Below are 18,049 nucleotides of genomic sequence, written 5' to 3'. Positions count from 1 at the left end.
GTGGAAGCGTGCTGAGCCCATAACCCAGAGGTTGATGGATCAAAACCATCCTCTGCTAGGTGAACTTTGGTTTTTACACCTTGCTTTACCACATGGGCCAATCGGTGGCCATAACCCCTTAAGAGAAAGTGTCATTAGGGCCTAGCTGTAACATAGATTGTAGTGTAACTATTTAAACTAATGTACCCTTCTTAAACTTGAAGATTGTATACAAATGTAAGCAGAGTGGCGCAGCAGAAGTGTGCTGGGCCCATAACCCAGAGGTCGATGGATTGAAACCATCCTCTGCTAGGCATGATTTCATTTTTGCACCTCGCTTTATCGCATGGGCAAAACGGTTTCCATAGCCCTGTAAGAGAAAGTGTAATAAGGGCCCTGCCGTAACATAGATATTACGGTAGCTAAGACTACTCCTAAACCTTTCTTGTAGTTGAAGAGATGAGTAAACTGTGACACCACAAAAAAAAACAAAAAAAAACTGCAAACAGAGAAGCTCCATATTGGAGCATTGGATTTGGTAAAGTTTCAAGCCAGTGTGTTGTAAGCCACAAGTAAGCTTTAGGTTAGCATGAAGGGTTGCATGGCCACCTAGCTTTTCATCCTTCCCACCCTTGCCCTGGAATCGTTCAGACTTTAAATTGCTGTCTTTTGCTGTGTGTGTTACACCAGCATCATCCAGGGGGGCACATGATCTTTCTTGTCTTGAATTGAAGCCTGTAAGCAGTATCACCATGTGTCCCACTGCTTTCATCTAGCAAATTAGGCAAATAAGCAAGCTCATTTTTCTCTTGGGTATATCACAATGGTACATGCTAGGCTGGCTTCAGCATGTAATGTTAGTGGTATAGTGGTGAGCAAAGCTGCCTTCCAAGCAGTTGACCTGGGTTCGATTCCTCGCCAATGCATGTGAGCTTGCTTTTGACATCCTACAAATCCATGGAATACAAGATCCATGAACAGTTAGGGCATCCCCCCACCTGCTGAGGAGAGAGAGTGAGTTTTACCTTTCAAAACGCTTTGAAACCATTTTAAAGACCACTTCCGGCTTTCAATCCGGATATCCGAATCCGACCGGATATTGGGTTCGGATATTTGATTCTACTCGGATACCCAAAAGTTCGGATTCGGATATCCGATTCGGATCCGGATATCTGGGTATCTGAATCTATTCGGATTTTAAAAAGTGGTATCCGAGCTCCCCTGGTCACAATATATCTGTCCATTCCTGATTTTGCTACAATGGGAACTGTCCTATTTTATGTTGAAGTTAAGTTTTTTTCTCTGATATCGGTCTGAGGCTTTTTGGCTGTTAATATGTCAAAGAGACACACTGTGAACATGTTTGTTTTAAAGTTTATCTATTCGTTTTTCTTGTTGATTGATGCTTTTTTCATTAATAAAGGCTGATTGAAAAAAAAAAAAGAAATGGGATCTCGGCTACTGATTGGGATGAAGTTTAATCCTTGGTTAAAGGACAACTGAAGCTACTAGGATATGGAGGCTGCCATATTTATTTCCTTTTAACCATTTAATGCAAAATGGACATTTAAAACATCCTGTTTCTGTCCTTTTCAATGCAAAAATAGATGTTTTAAAACAATCATTTTGCGTTAATGGGAGATCACAACATGCCCGCTGGCGCCGCAGGGAGGCATGTGCAAGCACCCGCTTAACGCCACTAATAGGCTGGTGTTAAGTGGTTAAGCAAAACCAGGCGCCCTGCTATCCTGCTGAACCTCTGCCTCTAATACTTTTAGCCATAGACTCTGAACAAGCATGCAGATCAGACAAGATTACTGCATGCTTGCTCGTTTCTAGTGTTATTCACTACTGCAGCCAAATAGATTAGCAGGGCTGCCAGGCCCTTTAAAGGACAACTGTAGTGAGAAGAATATGGAGGCTGTTATATTTATTTCCTTTTAAACAATACCAGTTGCCTGAGAGATCTGCTGAACTATTTGGCTGTAGTAGTGTCCAAATCACACCAGAAAGAAGCATGCAGCTAATCTTGTCAGATCTGACAATAATGTCAGAAACATCTGATCTGCTGCATGCTTGGTCAGGGTCTAAGGCTAAAAATATTACAGGCATACCATTAGCAGGATAGTCAGTCAACTAGTATTGCTTAAAAGGAAATAAATATGGAAGGCTCCATATCTTTCTTGCTTCAGTTACCATTTAAAGTTTCTCTTTAAGTGTGACCCGTGCCTTATAATTTTGAAATATAAAGTGACCATACACATTTTCTTTAAAATGAACCTCCAGACTAAAAATCTACTCAGCAGAACTGAAAAGGCTTGGTGATGCTTTAACAGTTTTACAGTATCAGAACTTTGTTTTTCTTACCCAAGCCTCATTTTTAACTGCACAGAAGCTAAGCTCCACCCCTTCAAAGAAATTTGCCTGGGCATTTTTCCCCTGATGCTTTGCAAAGCATGATGGCATTTGTAATGTTGATGTTCTTGTTGCCTAGCACGCGCAGCCGGGAGGGTTGATTAGGACACAGGACAGTTGGGACTGTGTCTCATGCTCCCTGTCACCTCCTTTCAACCAAAAAGATGGCTGCCCCATTAAATCAAAAACATTTGCCTGTTCTTTTAAAACAGGGTGGGTAAGAGATTATATTACCTATCTATTTTAATTAACATAACAAATGTAACTTAATGAAAGTATGTTTGTTTAGGCTGAAGTTCCTCTTTGGGGCCCATACACTGGTCGATTTCAGCCATGGATGGATCGATCGATCGATTGATTCTATAGAATCGATCGATCGATCAGAAATTGATTCTATCAAATTCCCAGATCGATCGATTTGCAGACGACTTCGATCAATTTGATCTATCTGACAGGATGGAAAATCTAGGTCGATCTGCTGCTGGCCGCAGATCGATGGCCCATAGAGTTGCACTGGATCTAAAGGTAGCCATACACTGGTCGATTTGCCATTAGATCGACCAGCTGACAGATCCCTATCTGATCGAATCTGATCAGAGAGGGATCGTATGGCTGCCTTTACTGCAAACAGATTGTGAATCGATTTCAGCCTGAAACCGATCACAATCTGTGGAGCCGCCGCTGCCGCCTGTCCCCCCCCCCCCCCCCACGCATACATTACCTGACGCCGGCTCCCGGGCATCTTCTCCGCATCTACTTTACGCTGCACCCGCTCCATCCCGGCGCTTCCTGTGTCACTCCGTGACCAGGAAGTTTAAATAGAGCGCCCTCTATTTGAACTTCCTTGTCACTGCAGTGACAGGAAGCGCTGGGATGGAGCGGGTGCAGCGCGGAGAAGATGCGGAGAAGACGCCCGGGAGCCAGCGTCAGGTAATGTATACCTGATCGGATCGTCCGCCGCTAGCGACGCGCTCCTTACCCGCGGGCGATCGAGGGTAATTTCCCGCACGGCGCGATCGACGGACCGATCCGATTTCGGGAGGAAATCGGATCGGCGGGTGCGTTTAGCGCAAACGATTGGCAGCAGATTCGATCCCAGGATCGAATCTGCTGTCGAAACGGCCGCGAATCGGGCCAGTGTATGGCCACCTTAATGGTCCAATAATGCATTTAGATCGATTTACAATAGATTTCATTCTGAAAGCTATTGGAAATCTGTTTGTAGTGTGTAGCACACATCAGATAGATTCCTGTCAGATTCAACTTGACAGGCATCTGCCAGAAATCTATCTGATGGTCGAATCTGCTGCAAATCTATTAGTGTATGGCCACCTTAACAATGCACTGAATTTTAATTTCCCTTTACATTTTAAAAACAATTTTCTCAAAAGTTACAAGGTCTTTTTCACTTATTTATCATGTTTTTACTGTTGACCCTGACATACATGCGTACATATTGTACAGCCGCCGGTGAGTTGGGTGCAGGACAAGCCAAGTCACGGTTCTCCCTGCTGCCACTAAACTCCCCGGCAGCAGTAAATGCTATTCCCCCTCCAACTCTTACACATCATAGTATTGCTGTTATGACGGCGTCCAGCTGTGGCGCTCGCTGCTAAGTGCCGAAGTTACCTACTTCCACATACATACAACAATAGCATGTACATGGACTTTAAAATGAGCCAAAATCTGCTTCAATATTACATTGCACTGGGTTTAAAATGTCTTTTCCCCTTTAAAATGTTCTCAAAAAAATGTTGACATGTGCCTTGGGTTGGCCTTGATATACATACCAAATTTGGTGTTGATCTCATGTATGGAGGCTTTGCAATCAACCGGCAAAATTTGGTCACACAGACTTCAATGCACATTTGCAAAATGGTGAAAATTTACAAAAATTGCTGTAATTTGGCGAAAAAAGAAGCAAAAATGGCTCAGGCTCCCTACACAGGGATTTGATAATAACAGATTTCACAATTGAGTCACTTAAGCCAGTTTAAACACACTGGGGATCACACTACAAAAGCATTTGCAAATTAGTTTTTGTGTACACTTTTTTTGGCATATACAACACCCATTCCTACACATTAAAATGCATGCATCCGCAGCTGCCAAAAAATATATTTTATACAAAACTGCAAATGTACAGAAAAAAAAACATACAGAAACCAGTTTTTTTTTCCAGAAAAACGCATTAGCTGTGAGAGCCCATTGATTTAGGTGGGCTTTCAGTTCTAGTGCATTTCCACATTGGCAAATTGTGCCATCCCTGCCTAAGCAAAAGCACACAATAACTTTGAGCCACAGCTTTAACAGCTTTAAATCCTCTGTAGTAAAACATTTGAAAGAAGGCTGGTATGAGATGTAATGTAAGATGTAACGCTTCCACTCACCATTCATTGGCCAGCGTGAGGTCGGGGTGCAGGAGGTCATGAAGTCCTGAAAATAAAAGAAGGGTAGACGACTTGAAAAGTAGAAATAAGCTGAACTGGTAGCAGATTAACAACAATACTGCTGCTAGCAGAATCCACTCTGCAGTCCTGAGTCCTGCTCTAAGTCACTGTGCTAACTCAACCTGGCCCTAAACATCTAGATTATTAAAGAATAGTTAAAGGACACTGTAGTGAGAAGAATATGGAGGCTGACATATCTATTTCTTTTCAAACAATACTGGTTGACTGGCTATCCTGTTGATCCTCTGCCTCTCATACTTTTAGACACAGACCCTGAACAAGCATGCAGCAGATCAGGTGTTTCTGGCATTATTGTCAGACCTGAAGATTATCTGCATGCTTGTTTCTGGTGTTATTCAGACACTACTGCAGCCAATTAGATTAGCAGGGCTGTCAGGCAACTGGTATTGTTTAAAAGGAAATAAATATGAATATGCTCCATATTCTCCTCATTATAGTTGTTCTTCAAATAAAAAAAAAGAAGAAAATGATGTTCCGAGATATTTAAAAGAGATTTATTAAATCAGAATACCAAAATGTGTTGAAGAAGAATGTCTGATGTGCTGCTGAAAGGCATGAACTAATCATGCTCCTAGGTAGTTATTTAAATACCATAGTTTTACAGCAGAAGGTCTTACTGTTTTACTACAATCTAGTATTAAACATTCCCTGGTGTTCAGAGTTCAAGAATGCCACGTGGAGACAAACATAGTACAGCTCCTGCACCACCATGTGCATATATTAGCTGTCTGGTCTCACCAGAGATCCCAGTACTCACCACCAGGGTATGGAAAAGGTGGCAGAGGCAGAAGAGAACTCTGAGCAAGCAATGCCATGACCCAGATAACAATCAGTCGCATACTTCATCTTTTATGGCAGCCATGAGCGCTGAAGAAGATGGGGTGATATGAGCAAGGCTCAATACTGTTATTTGGATAGGCGCATGCCAGGGCAACAGTTTCACCAAAGACCCATGGGCAGACCATATATTGACACTTTTGTAATCACAAAGCCACCAGAAAGACTGAACCTCACATAGAGGTCTGTGAGATGAACCACACATTTTTTACTCTACTACACTAGCCTATGATCATTTGAAAAAAACATTGGACATAGCCATGCCCAGGCAGAGTGCATGGTCCAAAATGGTATGCCCACCAACTCTGAAAACACTAAAGAGGTAAATGGGAGGCAAGGATCCATAAATAAAATGCCCAGGTTTACTCCAGTATGTACATAAACAATTATAGATAGAGCTGTTTTTTTTCTGTGGAGCTGATGTGTACACAGGATATCTTGGTTCTTTCTCTTGTACATTTATCGACCTTGGATGTTGTGGACACTTATAAAAGTAAAAGAAAATCTACAGTACATAACCAATGTGTCACTGAATAAAGACATGATAACACATGTTACATTTGTTTGTTTTTTCCCCTGATTACTACCAGTCATTATCCACTGGACAGCGGGGATCAGGGTTCCCAGGTGACAAAACCCCTCCCTACACCGAGCCACTTGAATTGACAACTATAAATGCTAGGGTGTGAAACATTCCTAAAAAGAGAGCAGCTTTACTCAGACATTTGCAGAGGGAAAATGTATGTATTGACTGTATATGGGAAACACATTTTAGTGGGTATACATCCCAAAAATCCATTAGTGAGCAACTGATCCAAAAAGACCAGTCGAAATACACCCACAAAAAAAAAAAAAAAAGTAACAGATGAAACAAAGGATATACTACATTTCACAAAACAATACAGCATGACTGATAAGACAATATAAGCATGACTGACGATGTGGGAGGCACACAAATGTGTCATTAGAGGTGCTAGGATAATTGTGGCTCTTTTAATTACAACAGAGAAAGAACATGTGTGCATCAACTAAGTGAACCTGACAAATCTGGCTTTGCAAATTTGGCCTATTGGCTAATCACGAGACATTGCTCATGCAAATAAGCATTTGCTTTCGCATGCCTAAATATGCAGGGTCAAAAACCAAAAACCGCAAAACAATCGCCCTGCGGGAATTAGTTCATGCTATACAGCACTATCCAGGGGCGCCACAAGGAGGCTTCCCATTGCCCCCATACAACCCATTCCCAGGGGGCAATGGGAAGCCTCCTCGTGGCGCCCCTGGATAGTGCTGTTTAGCATGAACTAATTCCCGCAGGGCGATTGTTTTGCGGTTTTTGGTTTTTGACCCTGCATATTTAGGCATGCGAAAGCAAATGCTTATTTGCATGAGCAATGTCTCGTGATTAGCCAATAGGCCAAATTTGCGAAGCCAGATTTGTCAGGTTCACTTGGTTGATGCACACACGTTCTTTCTCTGTTGTAATTAGCATTGCATTTCTTTTTTCTGAGGGCAGGTAGTGAGTGGCTTGTTTTAGGAGGTGAGAGCCCTGGAGCAGGCTATTTGCGCCTGTCCGCCCCTTATGTGTCGCGCCCAGGTTATGCGCATGTAGCAGAACGCAATGGACGTTCAGGTAAGTGCCTGTTTTTAATCTTGGGAGGTGTGTGCGGGCGGCTCTTCCCGGCGCTGGCCACGCTGGGGAGATCGCCTGCACCCCCCAGCCTCCACCTCCGGGGTGCCGCTGTGTGGGTTCCAGGCGGTGAGAGTGCCTGGGACCCCCGCGGCCCCCCGGTTGTATGGGGGCAATGGGAAGCCTCCTCGTGGCGCCCCTGGATAGTGTTGTATAGCATGAACTAATTCCCGCAGGGCGATTGTTTTGCGGTTTTTGGTTTTTGACCCTGCATATTTAGGCATGCGAAAGCAAATGCTTATTTGCATGAGCAATGTCTCGTGATTAGCCAATAGAGTTGGGCCGAACGGTTCGCCTGCGAACGGTTCCATGCGAACTTCAGTGGTTCGCGTTCGCGTCCCGCAGGCGAACCTTTGCGGAAGTTCGGTTCGCCCCATAATGCACATGGAGGGTCAACTTTGACCCTCTACATCACAGTCAGCAGGCCCAGTGTAGCCAATTAGGCTACACTAGCCCCTGGAGCCCCACCCCCCCTTATATAAGGCAGGCAGCGGCGGCCATTACGGTCACTCGTGTGCTGCCTGCGTTAGTGAGAGTAGGGCGCGCTGCTGCAGACTGTCTCTCAGGGAAAGATTAGTTAGGCATAACTTGTTCCTGTCTGGCTGCATACCTGTTCTGTGAACCCACCACTGCATACCTGTGCTGTGAACCCACCACTGCATACCTGTGCTGTGAACCCACCACTGCATACCTGTGCTGTGAACCCACCACTGCATACCTGTTCAGTGAACCCACCACTGCATACCTGTTCTGTGAAACCGCCACTGTATACCTGTTCTGTTTAGTGAACCCGCCACTGTATACCTGTTCTGTTTAGTGAACCCGCCACTGTATACCTGTTCTGTTTTGTGAACCCGCCACTGCATACCTGTTCTGTTTCGGGAACCCGCCACTGCATACCTGTTCTGTCCAGTGGACCCGCCACTGTATACCTGTTCAGTGAACCCGCCACTGCATACCTGTTCTGTTCAGTGGACCCGCCACTGTATACTTGTTCAGTGAACCCGCCACTGCATACCTGTTGTGTTCAGTGAACCTGCCACTGCATACCTGTTCTGTGAACCCGCCACTGTATACCTGTTCTGTTCAGTGGACCCGCCACTGTATACCTGTTCTGTTTAGTGAACCCGCCACTGCATACCTGTTCTGTTCAGTGGACCCGCCACTGCATACCTGTTCTGTTCAGTGGACCCGCCACTGCATACCTGTTCAGTGAACCCGCCACTGCATACCTGTTCTGTTCAGTGGACCCGCCACTGTATACCTGTTCAGTGAACCCGCCACTGCATACCTGTTCTGTTCAGTGGACCCGCCACTGTATACCTGTTCATTGAACCCACCACTGCATACCTGTGCTGTGAACCCACCACTGCATACCTGTTCTGTGAACCCGCCACTGTATACCTGTTCTGTTTAGTGAACCCGCCACTGTATACCTGTTCTGTTTAGTGAACCCGCCACTGTATACCTGTTCAGTGAACCCGCCACTGCATACCTGTTGTGTTCAGTGAACCCGCCACTGCATACCTGTTGTGTTCAGTGAACCCGCCACTGCATACCTGTTGTGTTCAGTGAACCTGCCACTGCATACCTGTTCTGTGAACCCGCCACTGTATACCTGTTCTGTTTAGTGAACCCGCCACTGTATACCTGTTCTGTTTAGTGAACCCGCCACTGCATACCTGTTCTGTTCAGTGGACCCGCCACTGTATACCTGTTCAGTGAACCCGCCACTGCATACCTGTTGTGTTCAGTGAACCTGCCACTGCATACCTGTTCTGTGAACCCGCCACTGTATACCTGTTCTGTTCAGTGGACCCGCCACTGTATACCTGTTCTGTTTAGTGAACCCGCCACTGTATACCTGAAATTCAGCGCAAAAACAACATGCCGGTGAGACGCCTCATTTGCGATAGCCTGACTCGCTGGAACTCGACCCTGCTCATGTTCTCCCGCCTGCTAGAACAGAAGAAAGCCGTGACCCACTACCTCTACAACTACAGTAGAATGAAACAGTTTGGGAAGATGGGGATGTTCTGGCCCGACAACTGGACACTGATGGAAAATGCATGCAGGCTCATGCGGCCGTTTGAGGAGGTGACCAACCTGGTGAGCCGCAGTGAGGGCACCATCAGCGACTTAATTCCCTACGCTTACTTCTTGGAGCGTGCTGTGCGTAGAGTGGCGGATGAAGCTGTGAATGAGCGTGACCAGGAACCGTTACGGCAGGAACAGGCATGGGACCAATTTTCATCAGACCCAGCTGTTTCCTCAACACCTGCGGCAGCACAGAGGGGGGAGGAGGAGGAAGAAGAGAAGTCATGTGCAGAAGACGAGTCAGACTCAGAGGATGATGAGCAAGGTGTTTCTTTGGGGGAGGAGGAGGAGGAGGAGGGGACAGCGGCAGGAGAACAACCTCAGCAGGCATCGCAAGGGGCTTGTGCTGCTCAACCTTCCCGTGGTATTGTTCGCGGCTGGGGGGAGGAGGTTGACTTACCTGACGTCACTGAGGAAGAGCAAGAGTAGATGGAGGGTACTGGATCCGACTTTGTGCAGATGTCGTCTTTTATGCTGTCCTGCCTGTTGAGGGACCCCCGTATAAAAAACCTCAAGGGGAATGAGCTGTACTGGGTGGCCACACTACTAGACCCTCGGTACAGGCACAAAGTGGCGGACCTGTTACCAACTCACCGGAAGGTGGAAAGGATGCAGCACATGCAGAACCAGCTGTCAACTATGCTTTACAATGCCTTTAAGGGTGATGTGACGGCACAACGCCAGCAAGGTACCACTGCCACTAATCCTCCTCCCGTGTCCACGCAGTCAAAGACAGGACGCTCCAGCGATCTCATGGTGATGTCGGACATGCGGACGTTCTTTAGTCCAACGCCTCGCCGTAGCCCTTCCGGATCCACCCTCCACCAATGCCTGGAACGGCAGGTAGCCGACTACCTGGCCTTAAGTGTGGATGTAGACACTGCTGTGAACAGCGATGAGGAACCCTTGAACTACTGGGTGCGCAGGCTTGACCTGTGGCCAGAGCTGTCCCAATTTGCCATCCAACTTCTCTCCTGCCCTGCCGCAAGCGTCCTGTCAGAAAGGACCTTCAGCGCAGCTGGAGGCATTGTCACAGAGAAGTCGCCTAATGCTGGGAATACACGGTTCGTTTTTGCCTTCGTTTAAACCTTCGATTTGTTCGGTAAACGAATCGAGTGTTGAAAACGTATGTGAAAATAGTCATAATCTCATTATAGTTTCGATTAATAGACCCCAAAAACGAACGACTAGTGATCGAACATGTTTGATATTATCTCTCTTTATCCATCTAATCGAGCCATTGGTAGGCTTGATGGCTGTTCAGATCGATTATATATTCGTTTATGCTAGTCCGTCCCTGTAAAAAGGGATTTTCGTTTCGTTTCTTTGCAGCCTTCGATCATTGGAAAAACGAAACCATCACAATCGAAAAAAAAAGCGGAACCGTGGGTGGTGATATTAACCGTATGACCGATTATTTCGGGATCGAAAAGGACAAAAGGCACAATCGAAACGAAGGTTTAAACGAAGGCAAAAACGAACCGTGTATTCCCAGCATAAGTCACAAAAGTGTTAAGTACCTCACCTTTATCAAAATGAATGAGGCATGGATCCCGGAGGGCTGCTGCCCGCCCCAAGACTAAGTCAGTCCCCGCACACACAGCATCTCTGCCTGCACGCCGTGTGACTGGCTGCCTGGCCTGCCCCAAGAAGACTAAGTCGCTCCCAGTCCCTCCACACAGCATGTCTGCCTGCAGGCCGCTTGACTACCTTCTCCGCCACCACCAACAGGGTCCGGGACTCCAGGCGGATTGCTGAATTTTTTAGGCCGCTGCTAGCAGCGGCCGCTGTAATAATTTTTCTGGTGCGTGTACATGACTGCCTAATTTTTCTGGCTGCACTGCGGGCAGCTGCAACAACAAAAGAAAAGGCATGTACATGCGCCCATTCCCCTTCGTGATCATTACCTTGCCGTGGTGAAGGGGCTTGCGTATCACAATGAAGCAATGACCAGCGCCTAGATGAGTGTCTCAGGGGGCACACCCACGATAATAAGGTCGTTGCCTCATTGTGGTCAGACCAAATTTGATCAGCTGGACAGTCACTGTTCTGTCATTCAGCTACATCAGCCAGGCGACCATATGGGCTGTAAAGCCACCAAAACCTGCACTCTCGCCATGGTGCGCACCAGTCCAGCACGGCCGTCACTACACAAACAGCTGTTTGCGGTGCGTTACACGGTGAGTTTGGTGTGTCAGTGTGAAGCAGTACCTTAATTACACTACCTGATTGATGTATACACATGCAAGATGTTTGTAAGCACTTTAGGCCTGTCATTTAGCATTCAATGTGATTTCTGCCCTTAAAACGCTGCTTTGCGTCAAATCCAGATTTTTCCCCGGAACTTTTGGCATGTATCCCACTCCGCCATGCCCCCCTCCAGGTGTTAGACCCCTTGAAACATCTTTTCCATCACTTTTGTGGCCAGCATAATTTTTTTTTTTCAAAGTTCGCATCCCCATTGAAGTCTATTGCGGTTCGCGAACTTTAACGCGAACCGAACCTTCCGCGGAAGGTTCGGCCCAACTCTATTAGCCAATAGGCCAAATTTGCAAAGCCAGATTTGTCAGGTTCACTTGGTTGATGCACACATGTTCTTTCTCTGTTGTAATTAGCATTGTATTTCTTTTTTCTGAGGGCAGGTAGTGAGTGGCTTGTTTTAGGAGGTGAGAGCCCTGGAGCAGGCTATTTGCGCCTGTCCGCCCCTTATGTGTCGCGCCCAGGTTATGCGCATGTAGCAGAACGCAATGGACGTTGAGGTAAGTGCCTGTTTTTAATCTTGGGAGGTGTGTGCGGGCGGCTCTTCCCGGCGCTGGCCACGCTGGGGAGATCGCCTGCACCCCCCAGCCTCCACCTCCGGGGTGCCGCTGTGTGGGTTCCAGGCGGTGAGAGTGCCTGGGACCCCCGCGGCCCCCCGGTTGTATGGGGGCAATGGGAAGCCTCCTCGTGGCGCCCCTGGATAGTGCTGTATAGCATGAACTAATTCCCGCAGGGCGATTGTTTTGCGGTTTTTGGTTTTTGACCCTGCATATTTAGGCATGCGAAAGCAAATGCTTATTTGCATGAGCAATGTCTGTGATTAGCCAATAGGCCAAATTTGCGAAGCCAGATTTGTCGGGTTCACTTGGTTGATGCACACATGTTCTTTCTCTGTTGTAATTATAATTGTGGCTCTTTACTTATATGTGCAACAAACTGCAAACTACAGTATATTATACAGTAGCTAGATCATTTAAAGGGGAACTGAAGTAAGATGTATACGGAGGCTGCCATATTTATTTCCTTTTAATCAATACCAGTTGCCTGGCAGCCCTGTTGGTCTATTTCTCTGCAGTAGTAGCTGAATAACACCAGAAACAAGCATGCAGCTAGTCTTGTCAGATCTGACTTTAAAGTCAGAAACGCCTGATCTGCTGCATGCTTGTTCAGGGGCTATGGCTAATAGTATTAGAGGCAGAGGATCAGCAGGGCTGCCAGGCAACCGGTATTGCTTAAAAGGAAATAAACATGGCAGCCTCCATATACCTCTCTCTTCAGTTCTCCTCTAAAGACTACTAGCGGACCCGCGGCGTAGCATACGCCGCATAAGAGGGTAGCAGGCAGGAAGGGCATATTGGTGCACAGCGGCGGGGGGGGTGGGGGGGGGGGTCAGACCCCTCACCTGGGTCCCCCATCTGCACTCCCCCTCCAGCTTAAGCGGCAGGGAGGGGGGGGGGGGGTCGGACCCCCCCTTCCCTCATCTGGGTCCCCCATCTCCCTTCCCTCACCTGTGTCCCCCATCTGTGCTCCCCCTCCAGCTTAAGCGGCGGGGAGGGGAGTCGGACCCCCCCTTCCCTCACCTGAGTCCCCCATCTCCCTTCCCTCACCTGGGTCCCCCCTCTGCGCTCCCCCTCCAGCTGAAGCTCAGCAGCAGCCGCCACGCTATTCTAGTATTGCTGTCAGCACAACCCCCCTAAAAATAACATAAAAGTCAAGTGTGTGGAAGTGTGAAATAAATGCACCATTACTGACAATGTAATGTTATGGAATTTGTTTTTATAGTATGCAAAGTGACTGCATTCTCAGAAGCGTTCCAGCAGCAGGAAAGGGGTTTTGGGCACAGCGGTGGGGAGGGGGGTCGGACCCCCATCTGCGCTCCCCCTCCAGCTTAAGCTCAGAAGCAGCCACCACTATTAGTAAGAGGCAGTGGGCGGGGATGACTCACCTCTTCCGCGTTCCAGCGTGCGTTAGACTGTCGTCACTTCCTACAATGCCACTCACTGTATTGTAAGTGGACGATATTGCAGGAAGTGAGGACAGTGGAAAGCATGCTGGAAAGCAGAAGAGGCGAGTCATCCACTTTGACTAAGTGGGTTTACCCAGCAGCCAAATTGATGGTTAACAGGACCCTGTCAGACTCCTGCCTATTAGTTAAAAAAAATATCAAGACTACATTCCCTAAATTTGTGTGGTATAAAAGGCCGCCTAGGTTGAATTACAAACTGACAGCCTCCAAAGATTGCAGTTCCTTACATTAGAATTCTACCCTCCAGCCACTATCCCAACTCAGGTCATTTGCTGGCAAAGACAGAAACAAAACAATGAATCCCCACGGAAAATTATTTGACTTCCTATCCCCTGTATAATAACCAACAAAAACATGCAATAAAACTCCAAACACAGACTTTAATAAACCAAACACAGGCTTTGCCAAATCTAGGAATAAAACACCAATTTTCCATGGCCCTTCCTCACCTATATTAGGCCTAGAAAAGGAGACTCCCTAACCTACATATCAATCAATACACTCGAAGGTGACAAGGGAGTATTCCCTGCTCTTGCCACATATTGCCCAATATAGCAACTATAAAATCAAAGCTTCACATAAATCTAACTGGAGTAATTTCCTCCTATCACAAGAGAAAAATCATGACTTTAGCAGAACTCTCACTTTGGAGATCCGTATGTCTCAAATGGGAAACTTTGTTTTCATATATTTCCTGATAAGTGGCAAAAGATATTAATACTTGCATGAGTCTTCAGTTTCATTCAGAAGCCAGCACACAAAATTATCTGTTTCCTGTTTTTTCCCCCACATACTGGAGACATCACAATGAGAGAGGCTCCCTCATTTATATTTTTTGGGGAACTGCAGCAAACTTGCAATTTTAGAGGGAAGTAAGGAAAGACATTCATAAGCTGACAGATGGGTAATCCCCAAATGACCCTTCCTTCCTCCTACTCCACAACAGTAATGGCACATACTCACGGGCTACAATTGTCCCCGCAACCACAAGGCACGCGCGTGTTGCGGCGACAGGTCGCCCATGAGTATGAGGCGCGCACCCCGAACCGTCGCTGCTGTCGGCAGCCGATTGGCGGCAGTCAATCGCATGGCGACAGTTGCCACCGCAACTTCGCCGCAACTGTCGCTAGTCCGCGTGTGTATGCGGACTAACGACAGCAACCTAATAGCCGGAGCATTGAGTTTCCGGCAGGGGGAAGGGACGTCGGCGACAGCTTCCGTCACATCCCTAGTCCCACTTCCGCGTGTGTATGCGGAGGGACTTGGCGACGAGCTGTCGCCGAACTTTCGCGTACACGCACCCGTGTGCTAGCCACAGGCAAGAAAAGTAGCCCGTGAGTATGGGCCATAACTGGAGACTAGGAAAATATAAGAACTCCCTCACCAGACAACTAATGGCCCATACATAGTTACATAGTTACATAGTTACTTTGGTTGAAAAAAGACATACGTCCATCGAGTTCAACCAGTACAAAGTACAACACCAGCCTGCTCCCTCACATATCCCTGTTGATCCAGAGGAAGGCGAAAAAACCCTTACAAGGTAAAAATTCCTTCCCGACTCCAGATGGCAATCAGATAAAATCCCTGGATCAACATCATTGGCATTACCTAGTAATTGTAGCCATGGATGTCATTCAACGCAAGGAAAGCATCTAAGCCCCCTTTAAATGCAGGTATAGAGTTTGCCATAACTACTTCCTGTGGCAATGCATTCCACATCTTAATCACTCTTACTGTAAAGAACCCTTTCCTAAATAAATGGCTAAAACGTTTTTCCTCCATGCGCAGATCATGTCCTCTAGTCCTTTGAGAAGGCCTAGGGACAAAAAGCTCATCCGCCAAGCTATTATATTGGGCTACAATTGTCGCCGCAACCACGTGGCGAGCGCGTGTTGCGGCGACAGGTCGCCCGTGAGTATGAGGCGCGCACCCCGAACTGTCGCTCGTCGCTGCTGTCGCCAGGCGATTGGCGGCGGTCAATCGCATGGCGACAGTTGCCGCCGCAACTTCGCCGCAACTGTCGCTAGTCCGCGTGTGTATGCGGACTAGCGACAGCAACCTGAAAGCCGGAGCATTGAGTTTCCGGCAGGGAGGAGGAACGTCGGCGACAGCTTCCGTCGCATCTTTAGTCCCACTTCCGCGTGTGTATGCGGAGGGAGTTGGCGACGAGCTGTCGCCGAACTGTCGCGCACACGCACCCGTGTGCTAGCGACAGGCAAGAAAAGTAGCCCGTGAGTATGGGCCATTTGTCATGAAGGGACAGACCGCACTGACTCTGGGAAACAGCACACACATTCAATAATAGCTCTTAGAAATCAGAAATACTGACAAGGTGGAAGAACTCCTACATAGTGATGGAAATAAGCAACACAATAGCAACACATTACCCAGCTAACATCTTGGATTCTCATTCTAAACGTATCATATACTAGAATCCAGATAGGAATCAGGATGTCCTACAAATACTTATACCAGTAATTTATTATAAACTGTAATACTATTATTTACCATACCAGACACAAACTTCAGAGCTTGATGAATTGTTGCAAGGCCCCAAATAAAGGACAATACTCTCCCTCTGCTTTTTCCGCCAAGGGTCCTGACCTTTATGGGCTTTCCCCAAAACCTGTTCCCGAGTTCATTCACCACAGAGTTGTGCAAAACGTAACTCCCTATGTATACTTGGGTGAAGGAGGTGACAGGATCTAAGCTCGGCTCCCTCTCATCTGTCCACGCACTCTGCCCACCTCTCGAATCTCGGTTCTGACTAAAAGCTGGTTAAAACCAGTTTCTTAACGGTTTTCCCTCTCGCGCAGGAGAAGGTTTCTGACTGACCATGCGCCGCTTTCCTGTTACTTGAGAGCCACACAGTCATGCTGATCAGATGAAGGGGCGTGCGCAAGTCACGTGAGCGCGCGCCTCCCTCTCTGCAGAGTGCGGCAGCCATTTTGGTCATTGGCTGCCTACTCTCTCCACATAGCACCAAAGATCCTGTGTCAGCAGCTCCTGTACTCATTGCTGCTGACCAGAAAATACAAATAAACCACACATAGATTTTCCTCCATACTTTCCACTACTCCATGACCGGGTTACAGCGGCACTTGTTAAGTATGCATACCCATAAGACTCCCATCCAGAAAGGAGCGCAACATTACAGGGAAAACAATTAAACAGAGCACGCAAAGCTTCTTTGCTCTCTGTGCAACTGGCTGCAGTGACAGCCACAGACGGGGCAGGGCAGCACAATGAAGTCCATCCAAAACGGAAAACAGGTAAATAGAAGTATCCCATAATACACATACTGGCATATATATAGTGACAGCTCAGGTGCCCTTTAACTGCTTCCGGACTGCAGTATTTGAAATCTATGTCCTGTTTTGGACCTGTTATCCCTGCCAGGGCGCAGATTTCAATTATCGTGGTACGCACTCTCAATGCTACTGCCAATGGCGTTGCTCTCCCATTGCTGCAGCCCATTCGCTCCTCAGTCAGTATGACAGCAGAGCTCCGTGAGCTGGTCAAGAACCAATTTAATTGGCTCCTGACCCTGTGATCACTGTGATTGGTGCACAGTGGAGAGCAACGTGAACGGAGAGAGAGACGGGTCCATGCTGCGTGACATTGGTGAGCCCCGGTTTTTCAACTAAGAAGTCTCTGGTCCTTAAAGGAAACCTAAACCCCATTGAAAAAAAAATGAGTTTCACTTACCTGGGGCTTCTACCAGCCCCCTGCAGCCATCCTGTGCCCTCGCAGTCAGTCACTCCCGGATCCTCTGGTCCCCCGCCATCAGCTAGTTTCGTTTTCGCCGACTCCATGCCACACATATCATTACACATTAGATTAAAGTTCTAATCCATCTGGGGGCCATATGCAATTCACTTTTTCACCTGAGTTTTCTCCTAGGAGATAATTTTTCATCTTTGTTTTAAAATGACTTTCCAGGACTTTTCAACTAAATAAGTACCAAAAGTTGGTGAAAGGGTACTATCAAAATTATTATAAGTATTTTCTTGCTTGTTGGTGGCTTAAAATGCATTTAATCGACAAGTTTAAAAATATCACCTAGGAGATAACTCAGGTGAAAAAAAGAATTGCATATGGGCCAGGGACTTTAATCTAGCTAAGATTATGGATCTTGATTTGATACATGGGGCCATATGCAATTCACTTTTTCACCTGTGTTTTCTCCAAGGTGATATTTTTACAACTTAAAATAAAATGCCTTTTAAGCCACCAGCAAGAAAACAAATGCTCAAAATATTTTTACAGTAA

The 18,049-nt window shown here is 46.9% G+C and overlaps 1 protein-coding gene across 10 annotated transcripts in view; it reads right to left on the bottom strand.

Moving 5' to 3' along the window:
- CACNA2D4 (calcium voltage-gated channel auxiliary subunit alpha2delta 4) overlaps positions 1–18,049 on the bottom strand; it is a 394,977-nt gene that overhangs the window by 264,393 nt on the left and 112,535 nt on the right. For all 10 annotated transcript variants that reach the window (XM_068277214.1, XM_068277216.1, XM_068277215.1 and 7 more), the window contains one exon: positions 4,785–4,830. In XM_068277214.1, coding sequence (XP_068133315.1) covers positions 4,785–4,830 — 46 coding nt within the window. The remainder of the gene's footprint in view (positions 1–4,784; positions 4,831–18,049) is intronic.

This window comes from Hyperolius riggenbachi, chromosome 3 (assembly GCF_040937935.1).
Source record: "Hyperolius riggenbachi isolate aHypRig1 chromosome 3, aHypRig1.pri, whole genome shotgun sequence".
In the NCBI taxonomy this organism is placed as follows: domain Eukaryota; kingdom Metazoa; phylum Chordata; class Amphibia; order Anura; family Hyperoliidae; genus Hyperolius; species Hyperolius riggenbachi.
This window is presented reverse-complemented; position numbering and strand designations above follow the sequence as displayed.